The sequence below is a fragment of the Typopeltis vanoorti genome, chromosome 16 (assembly GCF_054136105.1).
Source record: "Typopeltis vanoorti isolate ZY-2024b chromosome 16, IOZ_Tvanoo_1.0, whole genome shotgun sequence".
Lineage (NCBI taxonomy): Eukaryota > Metazoa > Arthropoda > Arachnida > Uropygi > Thelyphonidae > Typopeltis > Typopeltis vanoorti.
In genome coordinates, this window is record NC_143564.1 from 108,110,826 (window position 1) to 108,129,081 (window position 18,256).

An 18,256-nucleotide genomic window follows, 5' to 3' on the forward strand; every position below is an offset into this window, starting at 1 on the left:
GCCCCTCATGGGGGGGGGGGTTACATATTTATGGCTGTAGATCCATGTGTTCACAGGGTCGGTTTGCCTGCTTGCGGGATGAAAAAATCCTGCTGTCCACGCCCAAGACCAGCTAACTTGGCTATGGCTGAGGAAGATCCTTAAGCTCCTCACTTCAGCAACGGGAATCGAACCCAGGACACTCGTTCCCCAGGTTGCAAAACACAAAGCCACTGGCTAACTGTGTGGACAGCAGCATGTAGAAGGCACATGACAGTTGAATCTTAGATCTGATCATGTCAGAGGATGTGATATTGAATGGAGGTGTGTACGCTTCCTTCAGTTGGCAAACATGATCATGAGGTGATCTCCTGGATTTCAGCTAGTCATGTGAGGAAAGGATATATGTGGAACTATAAGGTCAGTGAATTATTAAAAACTTAGCCGATAACTGGGAACTACAGCATGGAAAGGAGAGATAGATGCTACTTGGATGTTGATTGATCAAGAGATATGCAACAGCAACAATATTTAAATGTATCCAAATGTGAAAAGGCTAAATAAGGTAGGATTAAAATGGATGACTAAAGCGATGAAGCATGCAATCTGGACAAAGAAAGCAAAAGAAAAAGAAAGACACAGCACAAGATGAAGGTTAATAATCAGTTGCATGAGGAGTTTAAAGAACAATCATGGGCAATGACTCAGCTGGTAAGGATAACAAAGTTCAGTAGGAGTAAAAATTAGCCAAATCAATCCAAGAAAAATTATAGTGTGCTTTTGATAAGTAGCAAGCAGAAGAAAGCATGATTATGGGAGGATGAAGTTAATGGATGAAAATGATTAATTGGTAACTGCTACAGAGGATACAGTTGAGGTATTCAGTAAGCAGTTTATCAGGATATTTCATTCTCATGAATGTGACATCATGAGGAGTTTGATTATGCAGGATACTGAGGGAGAGGGACTGATAGGAAGTAAGCAGAATTAAGTAAAACTTGATGTTGATAAAGAAGTAGGGGAGTTCACAGCATGTGGCCTTACAAGGCTTATAATGGAGCGAGTCCTAAAAGAGCAAAAAGAGGACAGAATTGTGCTTCTCAAAGGAGATAATAAGTCTAAGGCTACAAATTATGGGCCAGTCTGTGGTTGTGGTTAATGTGTTAGAGAAGATGACTAAATTCAGAATTGGATTTATAATAGCAGTGTCCTCTGCATAGTTCAAAAGGGTTAAAGGGGAGGTTATGTTTTAGAAATCTGCTTGTGGTGCTACAAGGTGGCAATTTCATTGGACAAAGGAGATGCATATACAGTGGATTTTTCAAAGGCCTTTAATACACTACCACACAAGCTGATGTCTATGTTAGAATGGATGGAGTTGGATAATAAACTGGTGAGATGGATAGGTGATTGCTATCAGATAGATATCAGCAGGTTATGTATGTCAGAGTGGTATCACAAAAGAGGAAGCCATTAGTGATGTGCCGCAGGAGTCTGTTTTGAGCCGTTATTATATATACCTTGTATACGAATGATATTGGCACAGGCATAACTCGAGCTATGCAACAGTTTGTGGGTAAAAAATCAAGGAAAACAGTGAGGAGTCTAGCAGATTTTATAACCCTTACAAGATGTGAATAGACTATATAAGCAGGCAATAGAGTAGAATATGAATGTTACAAAGTGTAAGATCTTGAAATTTGTCAGGCAGGAATGGCATGCAGAGATATTAATAGAGAATTAGAAAATAGAGACAAACAATTAACAGAGAAATTTTAAAGGAGGCAGAGAAGATGAGAAATCTGGCGGTGGACAAAGACTTGCAGTTTAGGAGTCGCACTGCTAACTTCCGCTTCACTTTTCATCCCATAAGTTGTGGTTTGAATCCTACTGTGGACATAAATGGTTGGCATTTGTAACTGATAGTATAAATGTTTAAAACTAGAAAAGTTTAGTTTGGGTCTTCTTTGGTGAGTCTGTAGACTTCATGGTAATCTCGTTAATAAGTTTAATTTTTGATTAAATTATTTATTCAAATGGAAAGTGTTTTGAAGGCAAAGTTAGCTGGCAACATATGAAACTGAGTTTTTTTTAAAAATATCCTGCTTAATAATTCGTTGTTATTTGAGATACTATGTGCCTCATATTTATAGGAATACACTTTCATCAAAATATCTTTATCACTGTTATTAATATTACAATAATAATTTTTTTTTTGTTTGTTTTTTTTTTGTTTTCAGAAACATGTAGTGCTCCTTCAGAAGCTGAATATAAAAAGATTTACTCAGATTGGTGCCATGAATTTGAAAAATATAAATTAGCCATGAAAACATGGCAAAATAAACAAGCAGTAAGTTTTGTTTTATTTGTTTGTCAAAACTTTTTTTTTTAATTGCTTTATTCATAAGGTATAACCCATTCAGTGTTTTGGCCATTTATATGACTTGACAAGAAATAATTTTCTTGTATTTATCCATGTTTCGTCTTAGCTGAACAAAGACAAGTTGGTGTGTGTGTGTGTGTGAGAGAGAGAGAACTATTTGTATAGAGAAAGCAATAAACTTCAAATCACTACTGTGTGGTGTCACCTTTTATTAGCTGCATATAGTTGGGGAAGCTAGAGAACCAGGGATGATGGTACTTATATTGATCCCACTGAGAGGACACAAAATTCATCACATTGGTGCTTGTGTGGGCTAGCAATCAAAAAGAAGGAAGAAAGGAACCTGTTGATATGTTTTTCAAACAACTGAAGGTAGTAGTAGTCCTTTGAAAAACTGGTGGGGAAGACTATTCCAGAACACATAGGTCAAAAGTATGAAAGAGGATGAGAAGTTGATTTACTACAATTTGGAGCCTGGACAGTAAATGAAGTTTAGAGGCCCTGTGACTAAGGTAGTTTAATTAATCACATCACAAAGTTATTTTCCCACTTAAGGCTTTGTTAACACATCTGGACTACTATCCTCAGATAGTAGTCCAGATTCACACTGGTTCCATGAAGGTGGAAGGACAGTTGATAAGATCCAGCAGTATGGTAACCAACATGATATCTGGCCAATTAAAGTGTACATATGACAACAGACTGAAGGAACATAGCCTTCAAAATATGAGAAATATAGAAGAGGTGATATGCAAAAGCAGTGATGAAATGGAGTTCTGAATACGCTTGTAGAGATAGTCAAGAAAAATGCATGATATTCAGTGCCTCATGAACTCTCAAAAGTCTAAATGCTGATGAACTGATATTCAGGTCACTAAAATCTGTATGTATGCTGAACTTTGACTGCAAAAACCATATTATCTGCCTACAACTTCAAGTGAACAGGTCTGTTAGAAATCATGGATCTGTCTCTTCATCAAGTAAACATTAAACTATCAAACTGAAAGAAACTTTGCAACAAATCTTAGGAGTAAATCCACTTAAGAAGGATTCCAATTCAAATTTTTGGACTGAATGTATCGTTAATCCAACCATAGGTATGGATTAACAATGCATACCTATGGTTGCATTGTTAATCCTAGTATACTAAGGCTGTAAAAGAGAATGAAAAATATCCAGCTGGCTTTCATCAAAAATCTGTCTTCCTTGTTTGGTCATCATGATATTATGATAGTACTACATGAAAGTTTACATCATTACTAACTTCCTATCAATAATTTTCTTCCACATTAACCTGTTATCTGTCAGTACTCCCATATCATCATATCTTATATTTTGGTCTTCTAAGGCGCTTCTTACTGTATCAGTCCATCTAGATCTTGGTCTTTCTCTGGATCTTTTCCTACCATCATAGCTAAAAACAGTTGGTTTTGTTAACCATTCATCTCCCATTCTGTTTAAATGACCATACCACTTTAAATGAGCTCTGCTCACACTTTCCTCAATGCTAATAATATGAACTTCCTTCCTACTATCCTGTTTTGTGTATACTAATATAGCTGCAATTAAATTATCACATCTTATTATGAAAGGACCTAAAAGAAAAACTTGCAAAATGTCCAAATTTTCCAGATCCAATCATGCTTTCTTGTCCTTTGCAAAAGCTATTAGCCTCTTTTTCACTCAGATAGTCTACCTGTAGAAAAACTAATCTCTTGACTTCTTACTTTCATCATATTCTTGAATTGATGATCTCAGATAAATTCTTCCTTCCACTTCATATTTGCTTCATTCGGTGCCTCTTTTGATTTTTTGCAGAAAAAGATCAGAAGAGGAATGTTCATTCTAGATACTGAAGTCTCATTCATGATCATGATGGCAATTCTCTGATTATTCTGAAATCTGTACTCTTCTTTTATCTTAATGATGATCCTGTAACTTAATAATTAGCCTATATTAACTTAAGAAATCCAACAAACTAATGTCTCATTATACTCACCTTCAGTTCTTTCTAAAGTGATAGAGAAAATCATTCAGTAAACTTCTGCATTAGTTGGATAACTCAAGTAATAAACCATCACTAGTGAAGAGGCTGCCTTTGTTGATGTCACCGATTCTAGGACAAATAGAGAAAAGCAAGTTATTGATATCCTAATATCCAAAAAAAAAAAAAAAAAACAGTGGATTGTGATTGACACTAAAGCTCATTAAATAAGCTCCCATTTTATGATTGACTTTTGCAACTGAGTTTGCAGCTTCATTTCTGTTCACACACTGTGTGCTGGTGGTTGACTCTTTATCCTCAAACTTTGCACTAATCCTAGAGCATCAGAGTTCCATTTTCTTATGATCTGTCAGTGAACTTTGAGTTGACTGCAAACACAATCCATAGTTTTGTTGTTGGCTGTACATTGCACTCCTCTTTCCCAATGAATAAACTTTGTACTACAGAAATCACTTATGCTTCCAGAAAATTTGCTGTTGTAGAAGTAGCTATTCTAATTTCCAAAACATTCTTCTGTGAAGTTTTGGCAACCTTGTTAATCCCCCAATGTTTATAAGACTCAGTCTTATTTCTTGCAACAAAAAGTAAATAAATAAACAAACTTTTACTTCCAGTATTACTTTCGACAATACATGAATCATACAATAAGACAAGATTTGTCTTCTTGAGATAACTGTGATCTACAAATTTTTTCTTGGCACAAACAACATATGATGGGTATCATTTTAACTCCAAACTTTGAGAATAGTTATTTCTTCCTCTATGTTCTCTTTCCCCTCTGCTGTTGTTCTTTGGAACAGCCTATCTCTTCTGCATTTCCTTAGAATATCACCTGAAAATTTTTAAATCCAATCTTTACAAGTTTTTCTTTCTCCTTTATATTCCTTCTACAGTACAAATTTTGATGACCTGCAGTGTGCTATTTTGTCATTAAAAATAAAAATTTTGACTCGGTACAGAAGAGAGAAATTATGTTGATTAATGGTATACAGTTGACTCTCTATAGTAAAATTCAGAAACCACAGGAATAGTTTATAGCAGATAATTTGCTATAGCTAATTTCCTACAGAATAAGGATCTCCAGTAGAATATCATGGTGAGAGAAAGTTGGTTTAAAGGTATTTGCTATAGCAGAGTAGACTGTTCTGAATCTCTGTGCATTGTATTGAACTGCATTTTAGTATGTTAAATTTCAGAACTGAATTCACTTCTTGAGTTATTTCTTTTATATAAATATACACTGGTGTCCAAAACCTAAGGAAGAACACTATTTCTGAAGATTACAACTGCAAATTTAGATGAATCAGCTTGTGGCAATTTGTGTAACTGATGATTTCGAGTAGAAAGCAGTACACATTCAAATTTTTGAATTGCGTGCAAAGGGATCACATGGTAGCACTCAACACAATAAAAGACAAAAGGCTGACTAAGCAAATTGTGTTTAAAGGAAGGAATAAAGTTTCAAACTTGAATGTCTTGTTAATGTCTCAAAGACATCATCTAGATGATTTCACATGGAGAAGAATTATTGGAAAGCTGAAGAAGGCCATAGAATTACTGATATTGCCAGTTTGTTTGGAATCTCACATAGTGTTGTATCCATGATCTTGGCAGTTTCAAACCAATGGAATGTGCTCCAGACATTTGCTAAGAGGTCACCCTCACTCTGTCATGGAGCATGAAGACAGATTTTTGGTTATAACAGCAAAACAATCAATGCACCATGGCTGGTCGGCTTGCAAGTCAGCTCCATTCAAGCACAGGTACGTGGATATCTCGACAAACCGTGGCACGACATCTGCAACAAGTACGCCTGTAAGTCTGTGTCCCTTTATCCACAGCTCATCGTACACACATTTTCAGTGATGTTGTATCCACAAAAATTGGACAAGACACCAATGGGCTAATGCACCCTTTACAGATGAGAGTCATTTTAGTCTTTCCTCTGATTCTAGATGACACCTGATCTGGCGCGAAAGTGGTACAGCTTACCATCGTGAGAATGTTCTTGAAAGGGATAGATACCCGGTGCTGGGGGGGACATTATGCTTAATGGATGCACCGAGCTACAAGTGTTAGAAAAAGGGACTATCACTAGCAAACAATGTTGCAATGAAGTTCTTCAACATCATGTTCAATTGTTCCATGGTGATTATTATTATTATTATTATTATTATTCAGGCCTCCAAGGAGTCAAAAGACTCATCGAGGGAGGTCCTTTCTAAGACATAAAGTCTGTCAAGACTCATCGAGGGGAGGTCCCCCCCTGAGAAACACAAAGTTTATCATACCACTCCTTAAACCCACTGACCGTTCTCGCTCCCACCACTCCATCAGGCAATGCATTACACGGCTCAACCACCCTCCACACAAAGAAACCACTCCTTACCCTCTTGCTCACAGTTTCCTTTCGTAACTTCCAGGGATGGCCTCTTGTCATCACTCCTTCCCGCTGATCAACCAAGCGAAAGAACTCCCCAGTGTCAACCCTGTAACCACCTCTCAACAGTTTAAAAGTCTCAATCATATCACCTCTCCTTCTTCTATCCACCAAACTCTGCAGTCCACATTCTCTCAGCCGATCCTCATAACTATCCTTGTACAGTCCTGAAACCATCTTTGTCATCCGTCTTTGTATCCTTTCCACAGTTAATTTATCCCCTTCAAATCCTGGGGACCAAATCTGAGAACAATAGTCCAAGTGTGGTCTGATCAGAGACTTATACAACGGAATGATAACCCTCTTATCTCTGCAGGTCAGTGTCCTTCTCATAATAGCAGCAATCCTCTGTGTTACCTTCACCACCTTTGCAATATGTCCCCTAAACTTCAGGTTTCTATCAATCATCAACCCCAGATCTCTTGTCTCCCCTACTTCCTCCAGTATAACTCCTCCCATAGAGTATGCAGCATCCCATCGATGTTTCCGAAACCTCAAGACCTTACATTTTGCTGCATTAAACCGACACCCCCATTCATTTGCCCATCTATCTAGCTTATTTAAATCCTCTTGCAGGGCTACCACATCTGCACTATTACTAATAATCCTTCCAAGCTTCGCATCATCCGCAAACAACTGAATATCCCCCTGCAATCCACTGGCTATGTCATTGATATAAAGGTTAAACAATATAGGTCCTAATACTGAGCCCTGTGGGACCCCACTTGTAACCCTCTGCCTCCTGGAAACTGCTCCACCATACACAACTCTCTGATACCTATCAGACAGCCAATCCTGAATCCAGTTGACCAATCTGACATCCAGACCCATGTGCTGCAACTTAAATATCAGCTTATCATGTGGCACCCTGTCAAATGCCTTCGCCAAGTCTAAGAAAATTGCAGTATATGCCTTTTCCTCATCTAATGCTCTTGTAACTTTATTATAAAAGGCTAGCATATTGCTAAAACAAGAGCGTCCTTTCACAAATCCATGTTGATTCTCACTGATAACATTACCCTCATCTGCCCAATGCTGTACACGGTCCCTCACTACTTTCTCCAAGATCTTAACAACAACTGATGACACACAGACTGGCCTATAATTAGACACTTCCAGTCTGTTACCACCCTTATGCAATGGCACTATCTTACCTTCCTTCCATTCCCTGGGCACCTTTGCCAAAGCCAGACTTTCATTGAAAAGCCACGTTAAAGGTATTGTCAATTCCCTAGCACATTCTCTCAAAACTCGTGGCGAAATACCATCCAGTCCCACAGCTTTACTGACATCCAGAGTACTCAGTATCTGAAACACACTCTCCTCCTGTACCTCCAGACCTCGTACCAGTCCTATCCCTCTAGCATTAAAACTGACTCCTCTAGGATGAAATACTCCAATAAAGTGTTCATTGAACAATTCCACTATGTCCTCTGCATCAGTCACTCTATTCCCATTTTTATCCCACAATATCATTCTTCCACAGTCATTTCTCCTCCTACTGGCCACATATCTAAAAATTTCCCTAGGATTTTCTTTGGATCTTAGGGCCAATCTCCTCTCATATTCCAGTTTCGCTTTCCTTACCACACGAGTCACTCTTCTGGCCTGTGTCTTATATTCCTCATGCATCTCTTCACCTGTCTCCTTATATCTCTTCCATAGCCTCTTTTTCGCATGCAATTCCTGTTTAATATTGTTTGTCATCCACTTTACTCCAAATTGCGCCCTCTTCTTCACTCGTGGTATACAACTTACCATTGCTGATGACAAATATTCTTTCACAATTTCCCACGCACTGGTGATATCCCGGCCTTCCAATTCCTCCCTCCATGAAACTTCCCGAAGTTGACATCTAAGACTATTATAATCACCTGCCTTATAATTCCACATAAGTTCCCGTCTCTTTGATACTCCTGCATGTCTATTCATTTTCCAAGTCAAAACCATATGGTCACTCTCTCCAACTGGTGGGAGAGACGTCAACTCAGTTATTATCAACCCTTCTGATGCTATAACCAAATCCAAAATTTTTGAACCTCTTGTTCCCTCTGTTACATGTTGTCTAAGACATTTGTCCCTCAAGAATTCTAGAAATTCCATTCCCCTATTGTTACATGCATCTTCCTCTCTCCAATTTATACTACTGAAGTTAAAATCTCCCATAACAATCATTCTTCTTGCACTTGCCAAACTTAGCTGTCTAAACATCTCCTGGTCCCCATCCTCTGTGCTCCTGGGTCTGTAGCAACACCCCACTAAATATCCTGTCTTGCCTACCTCTACCTCACACCATACACTCTCAAAATCATTTGTCTCACTACCTTCCAAATTCTTCACTCTTAGAGGACATAGGTCATCACTTATCATAAGCAGCACCCCACCACCACGCTTTCCCCTCCTATCCTGGCGAAAAATGCTATACCCGGCGACTCTATTCCTGTTTTTATATCCCCTTCTGTCAACCACGTCTCAGTGATCGCAATAATTTTTGGCCAGGCTGATGCTATCTGCGCCACCAATTCCTCTCCCTTATTCCGGATACTCCTGGCATTAGTATACAGCATATAAATGCCATTGTTTCTATACCCAGCATTATCCCTTCTAGACTCCACTGGGCTCAGTCTTACCTGACATTGTCTCCCTTCTCCCAAGTATCCATTCCCACAAGAGGCCACCCCTGCTATCATCCTCCCTGGGACACACTGACTCGTTCAGAACAGCAATCTCTCCAGATGCCTATGTCCTTCCTCATTCAAATGTAAACGGTCTCTCGCAAACAACTCCTCTCTTTCCTCAAACGCACTCCAAGCATCCACATATACCAGTCCTCTCTTGTCACACATTCTCGCTATTATGCCATTCAATATCACCGCTCTTCTGCTCAGCTCATCACTATCATACCTAGGCAACACGCACACTATTTTTCCTCTCTCTGTCTTCTTCCGTACAGTCTCAAGCAAAAATCTCATATCTCTCGCTGCCCGACTTACATTACCACTCAAGTCATTCGTTCCTACCATCACAATCATCTCATCCACCCTTTCACTTCTCTTAATTGCCATAGCCACCCTTTCTATTGTTCCTCCTGGCAAACACTCCTCACGCATCCTATCCTGAACACCACGGATCATTGAGTCACCATACATTATACCTCTTACCATTCCATCGCTCCTATTGTTTCCATTCTCTCCTCTTCTTTCATTCCCATACCTCTCTCTCTTCTACTGTTTCCATTCTCTCCTCTTCTAGCACTCCCATACATCTCTCTCATTCCCTCTCTCCTACTGTTTCCATTTTCTCCACTTCTAGCACTTCCATATCCCTCTCTCATTCTGTCTCTCCTACTACTCTTTCCATCCGCTCGTCTTCTAGCATTCCCATACCTCTCTCTCATTCCATCTCTGATATAGGCAAAGAATTCATTTTTATGGATTACAGTACAGACCATATTGTACACAAGCAGTGGAGATACTTATGGAAACTGAGGATATTAATCGAATTGAGTGGCCAGCACGCTCCCCAGATATCAGTTGTATCCCAAACAGAACACATTTGGGATGCAATAGGGAGACTCATTACTGCTCAAATTTCCCCTCCAGAAAATAAACAAGGCCTTATCCTTGCTCTGAAGGAGGAGTGGACCAATTTCCCTCAAGAATGTCTGAATCACTGGTGCTAAGCATGGATGTTGTGAGAACTACATTGATATTAAGGGTGGATATATTCCATACTGAAATATCTCTCCGCATAGTTTTCTATAAGCATTGTACATTAATTCCTTAACTACATCCTTAGGAAATTTGTTAACTTCTGCCAAAAACGTATTGCAATTTAATTTATACGAAATTTATAACACATTTTTTGTGTAATATAATTTATTAGTATATAGTAGTCCTTCCCCCCCCTTATCTGCAGGGGATACATTCCAAGACACCCTGCAGATAGTACTGAACCCTATATATATATATATATACTAGGTTTTTTCTTTATACATACATACCTATGATAAAGTTTAATTTATAAATTAGGCACAGTATGATTAACAACAATAACTAATAATAAAATAGAACAATTATAACAACATACTGTAATAAAAGTTATCTGAATGTGAAAGGAATCTTAGCAACCTCAGCATATGTTTTTTATTATTATTTATTTATTAATTTATAAAGTTGAGAACTTTTGCCTTTTTCACTTAAATGGAAACACCTTACGGCTTCTCTTTGGCATATCAATTGCAAGCATCACTACCCTTGTGCTTTGGGGACATTATTAAGTAAAATAAGGGTTACTTAACACAAGCACTGCGATATAGCAGCAGTTGATCTGATGACCAAGAACTACTCAGAACAGCACGCAATTTAAAACTTGAATTGTCTATTACTAAAAGAAAGTGCCATACGGCTTCAGTTGGGTGATGTAAAATTACATGAGCAAAATGGATATTAGATCCATCATTATTTCAAAGCTGAATGTTTGTAGAAACTATGAAAGTTTCATAAGTTGACCTGAGAACTTATGAGAATACAATCCTCAGCATCTCCGAGTTGCCTTAGCTTGCACCACTTGACTTAAGTAGCTAAGACAACTCGGAGATGCCAAGGATTGTATTCTTGTAAGCTCTCAGGTCAACTTACAAAATTTTCGTAGTTTCTACAAGCATTCGGCTTTGAAATAATGTTGGATTTAATATCCACTTTGCCGATGTAATTATAAATTGTTTATTTTCGGAATTTTCCATTTAATATTATTTTTGGACCAGGGTTAACTGTAGATAAAGGGGGGGGGGGGAAGACTACAGTACTGGCAATAAATTTGTTCACGTTTTGCTGTAATCATAAAATTTTTTTCATATACAGGTAAAAATGCAGTTCATGCTTAGTTTTTGGATACCAGTGTGTGTGTGTGTGTGTGTGTGTGTGTGTGTGTGTGTGTGTGTGTGTGTGTGTGTGTGTGTGTGTGTCACTCGAGAACTGCAGATTCCCATTTGGAAACTTATACACTAGGATTAAAAGTCCATTTAGGGTAAACCAGGGATTAAAATATCCCAAGAAATTCCTTCAGAATAAGATTGTACTTGTTAAACTTTGGATGAGACTTTACAGTAGAATGTCATGGCTGAAAGAGTTGGTTTAACCACCTTACCGGCTATTATGGATCAAATATGCATCCTCATATGCTTTGTATCCATCATATATTTCAATGTAATATCAATGGTATTACAATTTTAATATGCACTTTGCATCCATGATAACCTTGACGTCTATAGACCTCTTGGCCGGTAGCGTGGTTAAAGGTTTTTGCTATAGCAGAGTAGACGATCTGAATCTCTGTGCAGTGTATTGAATTGCATTTTAGTCGGTTAAATTTCAGAACTGAATTCACTTCTTGAGATTTATATACATGTATATATATATATATATATATATATATATATATAAATCACTTCCACACAAGATGTTGCAGACCCTAGCAAATTGATGCCATTAAGAGAATGGCAGATTCTCATTTGGAAACTTGTGCACTAAGATTAAAAGTCTGTATAGGATAAATCAAAGTTTGAAATAAATATCCAAAGAATGGATCCTTTTTGATCTTTAGACAATTATTCTGGAGTGGAACGATTTTTTTTTTTTTTTGGTAAATATGTTTCTATTCTATTGAAACAATTAATGTTTAGGTTCTAGGATATCTTTGAGGATTTAATCCAGAGGAGTAAGCAAATTGACTTGGTTTCTAGACATTTTAAATATTATTTAATGACTGAATTCAGAGATAATAGAGAAACAAGTAAATTTAACATAACCACGCAACTAGCTTCGTCGGAATGCTGACTTCGACAGATGTGATAACATAAAAAGCAAATAAAACACGTAAAAAAAATGCCATGACAACAACAGAGCATTAAAAACTGTAGTTATGTTTAAATTGGAGTCCGAGCTGCAGTTCTTGTTATGTACATGCGAGTGTATAACTTTACGAGTTCGCCAGTACCGAATAGCAGAGCTATGTGAGTCTGATAGACTGTAACTGAGATTACTGTTCATGTGGGAAGAGTCAAGGATTATTTCTTTTGATTCCAGGATACAACCTTCTAATTCATCGTAACATTTATGAATGTTGGATGTTGAATTCCAGTCTATTTGATGTTGGCGGCCTTCATCATTGGAGTTAACTGAGAACAAGATGTGGCTGGAGTGGGGCACTGGCTCTGGTTCTATTGTATGAGATGTCTCTCTGGTGTTTTTCAAGACATAGATAGATAGACTTCTCAGTTTGACCATAATATGGTTTCTCACAGTCGCATATGATTCTGTAGACATCTGGAAACTGAAGATGGTGATGATTTTCTTTGGGGTGGCTTAGAATTGACCAGAGTTTAGGTAGAGTGGAGAAACACGTTTTGATATTGAACTTCTTCAAAATTCTTGCCAGTTTAGGGCAGAGAGAGCTGATGTAAGTTAAAGAGATGTAAGCTCTGGGGTTGGTAGAAGCCTCAACAGTGTTTTGATGACGGTGGTATAGTAGTTTATTAATACTTTTGGAAGAGTAACCATTATTTGTGAAGGTCCTTTTAAGATGTTTCAGTACATTTTTGAGCTCTCTTCTTCATCTGACAATACAGACCTAGCACGATGAGCAAGATAAAACAAAATACCGCAATAAAATCTTGGATTTATTAGACTCAGATATGTACACTCAACTAGAGAGAGAGGTACATAATCGGACCAACAATCTTCTTAAAACGACCACGGAACTACCAAGAAATATCCGTCTATCTCTACGTTCTCTTCATCTGCTCATTCCCCGATTGTATGGCCTTCCTAAGATACAAAATATTTCTTTAAGGCCCATAGTTGAAAGAATTGACTCTCCTACATATAACTTATCAAAATATCTTGCTACTTCCTTGAAAGTCTTTGCAGGGAAATCTTCTTCTTACATCAAAAATTCAGCTAACTTTGTTTCCAAGATAAAAAAACCTCAAACTCAAGAATTCAGATATCATGGCAAGCTTCGACGTAGTAGCACTTTTTACTAATGTTCCTCCCCCCTCCCAAGATGTTCTCTTTACTTTCACATTGTATTAATTCAGGCTACTTCAAGTTTTGAAGACAAGATTTACAAACAAAATAACGGATTGGACGTGGGTTAGTCCACCGTCAACGAACTAGCTAACATTTTTTTTGAAGAAAGAGCCATTTCTTCTGCTACACTGAAACCTAAAATTTGCCTCCGTTATATAGACAATATTTTCCTGATTTAGAAGCGTTGCATAAACAATTTTCACATTTTTCTAAATCATTTGAACAACTTTCATCCAGATATCATGTTTACCACAGAACTTGAAGTAAATGGTTCTCTGCCCTTTCTAGACATCAAACTTACCAGGTTGTCTGAGTCTTTAAAAATCTCAATCATTAGAATCCCCCCCCCCACACACACACACACGGATAGATACCTCCATGCATCCTCTCACCACTATGCAGCACAAAAATTAGGCACTGTATCCACTCTCGCTCATCGTGCCAGGTCCATATTATCAGACGAAGAAGAGCTCAAAAATGAACTGAAATATCTTAAAAGAACCTTCACAAATAATGGTTAACTCTTCCAAAAGTATTAATAAACTACTATACCACCGTCATCAAAACACTGTTGAGGCTTCCACCAACCCCAGAGCTTACATCTCCTTACCTTACACCAGTTCTCTCTCCCCTAAACTGGCAAGAATTTTGAAGTAGTTCAATATCAAAACATGTTTCTCCACTCTACCTAAACTCCAGTCAATTCTAAGCCACCCCCCAAAAAAATCGTCACCATCTTCAGTTTCCATATATCTGCAGAATCATATGCGACTGTGGGAAACCATATTACTGCCAAACTGAAAAGTCTATCTATCTACATCTTGAAGAACACCAGAGAGGGGGGGGGGGCTGTCTGCCCCAGGCAGCAATTTCATGTGAGAAATTTTATTTTTCGACAATTATTCTAATTATGTTAACTTAATAATTTTATTACTTGATTAATAATTAGTTTTCAACAACTATACTTACAACTAAAATAAACATAGTGTTTTAATTTCTTTCCCTACATCGTTTTGACTTTTTGTAGTATTTTTGTGTGTATTGAGAGAGGCAGCAAACTATGGGACCACCCCAGGAAGCAAACGCTCTAGCTACGCCACTGGTTGTATGGTGTCAATGGAGCATTATATCGAGCAATACTTAGTCTTTATTTATGTTGTTAGTCAGCAGTTAGAACTGAAGGAAGTACAGGAAGATGGTTTAATGTTAAATCTGGTGTCAGACAAGGATGTACATTATCCCCTCTGTTATTTATTATCTATATGGATCACATTATGAAGGAAAGTGGTATTAAACGTAATATCAAAATTGGAGCTGTTAATCTGAGCTCTTTACTCTATGCAGATCATGTTATACTTCTAAATAAATCTGCTACAAGGCTGCAAGATTCCCTGACTAAATTGAATAACTGTTGTAATAGATTTAGTATGAAGGTCAGCAATAACAAAACAAAGACAATGAAAATAAGCAGAAGCATTGAAAATATCAACTGCATTGTGAATGGAGAACCTATAGAACAAGTAAAACATTTCAGCTACTTAGGCACGATTTTTAGTGACGATGGTAAATTAAATATAGAAATAGACAACGGAATCAACAAAGCTGGTATGGTAGGAAGTCAACTAAATAAATTTATATGGAATAAGAGAGAAATTAGTCAAAACACTAAATTAGCTGTATACAAGACAGTGTTCAAACCAGTTTTAACTTATGGATCTGAGAGCTGGGTTAGAAATAAAACACTTGACCAAAGACTAGAGACCACAGATATGAGAGTTGTGAGAAAGATTAGAAGGGTGAACTGATGACATCATATTAAAAATGAGGATATTATGAAAGAACTTAATATTGTTTAGCATGCAGGAATGTGTTAGCATAGCTAATCTCAGGTGGTATGGTCACTTAAACAGAATGGGAGAGGAAAGATTAGCAAAACAAGTGTTCTCTGCTAGGTTGGCAGGAAAAAGACCCAGAGGAAGACCAAGATATAGGTGGATTGATACAGTAAAAAGTGCCTTAGAAGATAGAAATATATAAGATCAGACAATGTTGGAGTCTTGACAGGTAACAGATTGATTTAGAGGAAAATTGTGTATAGAAAGTTAGTAATGGTGTAAGTTTTTCATGTAGTACTATCATATTCTATACACCCCTTGAGGGTACATATCAGAAATTGATGATGATGATGATATATATATATATATATATATATATATATGTAGAAAGTTTTTTACCTTGGGTATAATATACGTTAAAGATACCAAGCTATAATAAACCTGGTTTTAATCGATTTCCCAAGTAAACAAACAGACAAGTAAGTCAAGTTTGCGCCTGCAAGTAGTGCAAGTCTGGGTGACCCGCACATAGTAGTGCAAGTCTTAGGCAATTCATGGTAAAGGTGGAATAAGCTCTGATCACTATTCTTTGTATTTACCCTTAATGCGGGGCACATCTCCTTCAGGAGGTGTATGATGCCATGTATTAAAGGCAGGGGGCCACTACCCAGACTGGTTTCGACCTTTATTGAGGTCTCGTCAGTGGGAGCTAGGCTTAGAAATACCAAGGTTTAAGTAATACAGAGCTTATAAGTATTTTACCAAAGCAAGTTACCATAAGGTGCTTTGACCTTATTAAATAAAAATCTCAGGATGAGAGATAGATGTAGAAAGTTTTTTAACTTGGGTATAATATACATTAAAGATACCAAGCTATTATAAACCTGGTTTTAATCCATTTCCCAAGTAAGCAAACAGACAAGTAAGTCAAGTTTGCGCCTGCAAGTAGTGCAAGTCTGGGTGACCCGCACGTAGTAGTGCAAGTCTAGGTGACCCGCACGTAGTAGTGCAAGTCTTAGGCAACTCATGGTAAAGATGGAATTAGCTTTGATCACTTTCTACATCTGTCTCTCATCCTGAGATTTTTATTTAATAAGGTCAAAGCATTTTACCAAAGTATTTTACCAAAGCAAGTTACCTTATGGTAACTTGCTTTGGTAAAATATTTATAAGCTCTGTATTACTTAAACCTTGGTATTTCTAAGCCTGGCTCCCACTGATGAGACCTCAATAAAGGTCGAAACCAGTCTGGGTAGTGGCCCCCCTGCCTTTAATGCATGGCACCATACATCTCCTGAAGGAGATGTGCCTTGCATTAAGGGTAAATACCAAGAATAGTGATCAGAGCTTATTCCACTCTTACCACGAATTGCCTAAGACTTGTACTACTATGTGCGGATCACCCAGACTTGCACTACTTGCAGGTGCAAACTTGACTTACTTGTCTGTTTGCTTACTTGGGAAATGGATTAAAACCAGGTTTATAATTGCTTGGTATCTTTAACATATATATATATATATATATATAAATATATATAAATCCAAGTCTGCACGGTTAGCATAGTGGTTGTGCGCTTCGCAACCATATGCCTTGGGGAAGGAGTGTCCTAGGTTCAATTCCTGTCAGTGACATGAGGAGCTGAAGTATCTTCTTCAACCATAGCCAAGTTAGTCAGCCTTGGGCATGGACAGTAGGGTTTTTTCTCCAGTTTATCCTAGGGTTTTTCATCCCACAAAGCAGGCAAACCAGCCTTGAGAACTCAACACTACGGACATAGGACATCCACCTTATCCTGTGAACTGCTTGAGGTCCGATGATTAATAAACCCTTGACACTGCAATGTAAAAGAGGGAAAAGGAAAATGAGATGAGATATAAATCCATTGCAAAAAACACGCACACTGTTTATATCTTCTCTGTAAATAAGACTTTTCTTTTATCATGCATACAATAATGCATTTGCCGTTTTTATTCTGATTTCTCATTTGTATATAATGGTTGTGAAGTTATCACAACATCTAATATGTGTAATTAATTGTTTATAGTCTTTTGTTGTGTAAAACTGTTTTGTACCAGTACTCCTGATGATGTTAGTCTTACAACTTACGAAACTTGACAGGTTTTAATTGCTTATTTTTTTTATTAAATTCTTTATTTATATCATAATATGGTCTCAATACCAAAAACTTCCCCCAGTGATTTATAGATGTCAATGTTTATTTGTACACTATACAAATTTGCACAGTTTCACTGCCACGAAATTTTGTATGGTCTCTCCTTTAAATTAGAAAACAATGTTTAAAGCCAGAAAATCTAAATATATCAAAAGATGAGGTGATCCTTTTTTCCCCACCAAATTTTATAATATTTTATAGTACTTCTGCATTTCACTGCAAAGTGGGCTGTGTTTGCATGCAAATTTTTTAGCTCTATGGAGAACTTACCTAAACCACTTAGTTTGTGTTTCTTTTGCTCATATTCATAGAAGTTATATGTCAAGGTTTATTTTCTACTTTCATTTGT

At 37.4% G+C, this 18,256-nt stretch overlaps 1 protein-coding gene across 1 annotated transcript in view; it reads left to right on the forward strand.

Annotated features, from left to right (window-relative positions):
* LOC150098250 (semaphorin-2A-like) overlaps positions 1–18,256 on the forward strand; it is a 667,728-nt gene that overhangs the window by 643,787 nt on the left and 5,685 nt on the right. The window contains exon 15 of the mRNA XM_090406288.1: positions 2,220–2,329. Within this exon, the coding sequence (XP_090262414.1) occupies positions 2,220–2,329 (110 nt within the window). The remainder of the gene's footprint in view (positions 1–2,219; positions 2,330–18,256) is intronic.